Genomic DNA, 3,480 nt, shown 5'->3' on the forward strand with positions numbered 1-3,480 from the left:
AAGTCACAAATTCGTTATAAGTGTGATGGTATCTGAGAAGCCCTGGGCCCCACAGTACACAGAGAAGATCTTACCCATCCTGCTCAACCCCCATCCTTAACAGCCATTTTAGGACAGGCAGCCCAGAGCTCCCTGGCAAATCCTGCAGCCACATGTGCCAATGCAGTGCAAGGATTCCTAGAGGATGAGCTCCCAACCACCACTGCCTTCGCCTGCATTCCTCTGCCTGACAAACGCAGTCTACTTGGGCTCCTCTCACAAGGTACAGAGCTCGAGCAGACTCGGGAGAGACACCATTACTCAGTTATTTTTTCCTACTTGCAAAAGAAAGGCACAGGTCCAGCCTCTGAGCAGAACAAATAATGCAAACATGACACCTACAGTGGAAATTAAAACCACAGTTTTCACATTCCCAGTGCAAACCTCCGAGCACCTGGCACTGGGACAAGTGACCCACTTCCAGAACAAGCTCGGAGCGTACAGGCTCACCGTTGACCCTGGTTTTCAGTATCTGACCTCATTTCCCACCAGCAACCTCACCCAAGTCAGAGCCTTCAGCAGAGGCATTTTACAGCATCGCCTGTTTGTGCCTCTCCTATTCTCCATCAGCCCCACCAGCTCACGCTTCCAAGAAACGGATGGTAACAACACGTCTTGAACATGGGAGGCACGAGGTCACCAGCTCCTCAGCCTGACCCAGGCACAGCTCCCATAGGGGAAGCCAAAACACTGGAAAATTTAGCAACAGGAAAGCAAAACAGATCCAGTGTCATCCCAGTGCATTCCAAACACATGACACCAAAGCCAACCGCCGCCTCCTGCAGTACTCACATCGCTGGGGCTGAGGTTCCCAAGCCCATTGTCCTGCTCTGAATCCCTGCCGGACTCGTAGCCCTGGGAGGAGCGGGGGTGGGAGGGATGGATCCAGATCTCCAGCCGCGTGGCATCGTCTTCGACTTGTCGCAGTGTGGACTTTTTGCCTTTCCCTCGGCGGCTGGGGCTCAGCTCCAGCACCTGATGTTTCCTCTGCTCCATCTGCTCAGCCTGGGCAGAGAGGACAGACTCAGATCATCCAGGGATGACAGTTCGATTGATGATGATGTCATTTCACTTACACAGAGGAATTAGCTCTTCCCCCTGCTTTAAAACCACAGTAACTCATCACCAGGTTCAGAATTCGGGTTGTGACACTATCAGGTAGAGCAGCTGAGAGGTTTTCACCTCCAAACACCTCAGGACAAGAAAAGCTGTGTCCAACCCTAGTAGTGTGTGACAGCCAAGGTGCTGCATCTTTGACCTGGGGGACCCTCTGGGGCACAAAGGGACCACAGAGGGACCACAGCCTCTGTTACCCACCCCCACCAAGGGACAAGGCAATGATCACGCTGCATGCCAAGGCCACGCTGCAAACCACAGCAACCTACAGCCCTTGCTGAGCTTGGCTGTTTTACCACATGTGACCCAGACACCAGAGCTTCAGCTGCCCAAACAACCCCAAAAGAAGTCTGAGGAGAGGCAGAAAGGACATTGCCATTCTGAAAACCGCGTCTCTCATCCGACTTCCAACGTGGGATTTCTTAGAAGTAAAAAAAATGGTGACTCCAAATCCAAAAGCCACCATCACTCTCCTATCTGGATCACAGCTCTCCAGCATGGGACAGCCAGCACGGGCAGCTGCAGCACCCCACAGCCCAGCTCCAACACTCACCTTGCGTTTTGTCTCTTCAAACAGACTCATGAGGCTCTCCTTGGCCGTCAGAATGGGGTTGCTAGCGGCCAGACTGCGCATGTAATAGTAGACAGCATCTAGCTTTCTCCTCTGCAAAAACACAACCAGACTCAGAGCTGCCACTGATTTTGGGGCATTCAGGACCAAGTCCCAACATACTTTGCCCTCCCTGCCCCTCAATACATGTGCCCTCTCCTGCAGTACTGCCTGGGACAGCCAGCATGACAAGCAGGGCCTTGAACTCTCCATCCACATTCACAGCTACTGACAACCACCAGCACAAAGCAGAAGCCCTTGGCCAGGTTAGGGAGTGCAGGTGGCACTGCCCTGAGGCTGCTACAGAAGCCATCAACCCAGAGGCTCACACAAAAGTCTCTCAGCAGATGTCAGGGTAAAGGATAACAGTAGAAATACTGAATTTATCTTAAACAAAACAAAACCACCTGGGAGCACTGCCCTAAACAAGGCCTTTCTCCACCAGATGAAATCTCACAGCCATCCGAGAGGCTGCATCCGTGCATGATAAGCACCTTACCGTGTAGATGGCCAGGAGTGCCAGCTGGTTGTAGGGGCGGCCATTTTTGGGAGCAATTTGCTGAGCCTTCAGGTACCAGCTGAGGAAGAACCAGAGAGAAAGGTTTACTGAAAGGACACCAAGCTGCCTTCCTTGCTGTCAAGGGTGCAGAATTCCCGGTACAGGGAACGGGTCCTTTGCACAAGTGCCCTCTGCCTGCAGCAGTGTGCAGAGGCAGGAGCCTGCACCCGGCCTGGAGAGGCACAGCCAGGGCACGGGACAGAGAGAGGTGCAGATACAGCTGCAGAAATCAATGTTCTTGGCTCTGCCAGATGAGCATTTAGCCAGACCCAGCAAACACCGTCCCCTGCACAGGGGGTACAAAGAACATTTCTCTCAGTCCCCTTTTTAGCTCCACGGCAGCTGGGACCAAACCCTCCTTGGCTTGCTCCTCCTATTTTCAAGATATTTAATCATCCCAAGAGAAGATGCATCCATTCAGTGGCGGTCCACTCATCCCTCCATTCTCCTCTCTATTTTCTCTCAATTGTATTATCCACTCTCCAGCTTTCCCTGTTCTCTTCTCCACAGATTTCAGGGCTCCATCCCCCACGCTTGGCTCACTTGTTGTCCCACCACTCTTTGCTCCAGAAAAAATATCAGAAAAACAAGAGAGGATGCAACAAGTGCCAGTAACTCCTGACGAAGCTACCAGAGAATGCAACAGTCCACCAGCCTCAACAGCATGAACCCTCCCTGCTGCAGGACCAGCACAGGACAGCTTTCATGCTAGAGAACAACTGGATCTGCTGGCTTGCAAAACAGCCTAGGCTCCATCTTTCAGCTTCACAGCACTGCATGCAATAGAGGCGTGAAAGATTTCTTTGGCTAGAGGCAACTTTAAGAGCAAAATGAGACAGATCCCTTGTAGACAGAGCTCAGCACCGCAGCAAAGGACACAATAAATACCTGCGTGCCTTCCCGTAGTTTGCGGTGTCGTTTGCTTGTTCTCTGTAGCGGCAAATGTCCCCTTGACAAATCATACACCTCTGAGCGCTGATCAGCGCGTACTTCACCTGGGAAGAAGCATTCGGTACATCAGTGGGACCCGCGCTGCCCCGGCTCACCTGCAAGACCCAGCGAGCACACAGGGACTGTAGAGAGCTACAGGGAGGTCGCTGACACACCAAAGGTCTCAGAAAAGGGCAGCAGAATGAAATTACAAAGCTTCATGGCA

General features: G+C 52.4%; 1 protein-coding gene across 1 annotated transcript in view; it reads right to left on the minus strand.

Moving 5' to 3' along the window:
* Nucleotides 1-831: 831 nt before the first annotated feature.
* Nucleotides 832-3,480, minus strand: part of LOC104542005 (telomerase-binding protein EST1A-like) — a gene marked incomplete at its 3' end in the record, with an annotated part of 8,161 nt that continues 5,512 nt past the window's right edge. The window contains exons 4-7 of the mRNA XM_010186179.1: nucleotides 3,213-3,319; nucleotides 2,265-2,343; nucleotides 1,709-1,819; nucleotides 832-1,044 (exon numbers count right to left, since the gene is read on the minus strand). Coding sequence (XP_010184481.1) covers nucleotides 832-1,044; nucleotides 1,709-1,819; nucleotides 2,265-2,343; nucleotides 3,213-3,319 — 510 coding nt within the window. The remainder of the gene's footprint in view (nucleotides 1,045-1,708; nucleotides 1,820-2,264; nucleotides 2,344-3,212; nucleotides 3,320-3,480) is intronic.

The sequence above is a fragment of the Mesitornis unicolor genome, unplaced genomic scaffold, assembly GCF_000695765.1.
Source record: "Mesitornis unicolor isolate BGI_N332 unplaced genomic scaffold, ASM69576v1 scaffold44856, whole genome shotgun sequence".
Taxonomy (NCBI): Eukaryota; Metazoa; Chordata; class Aves; order Mesitornithiformes; family Mesitornithidae; genus Mesitornis; species Mesitornis unicolor.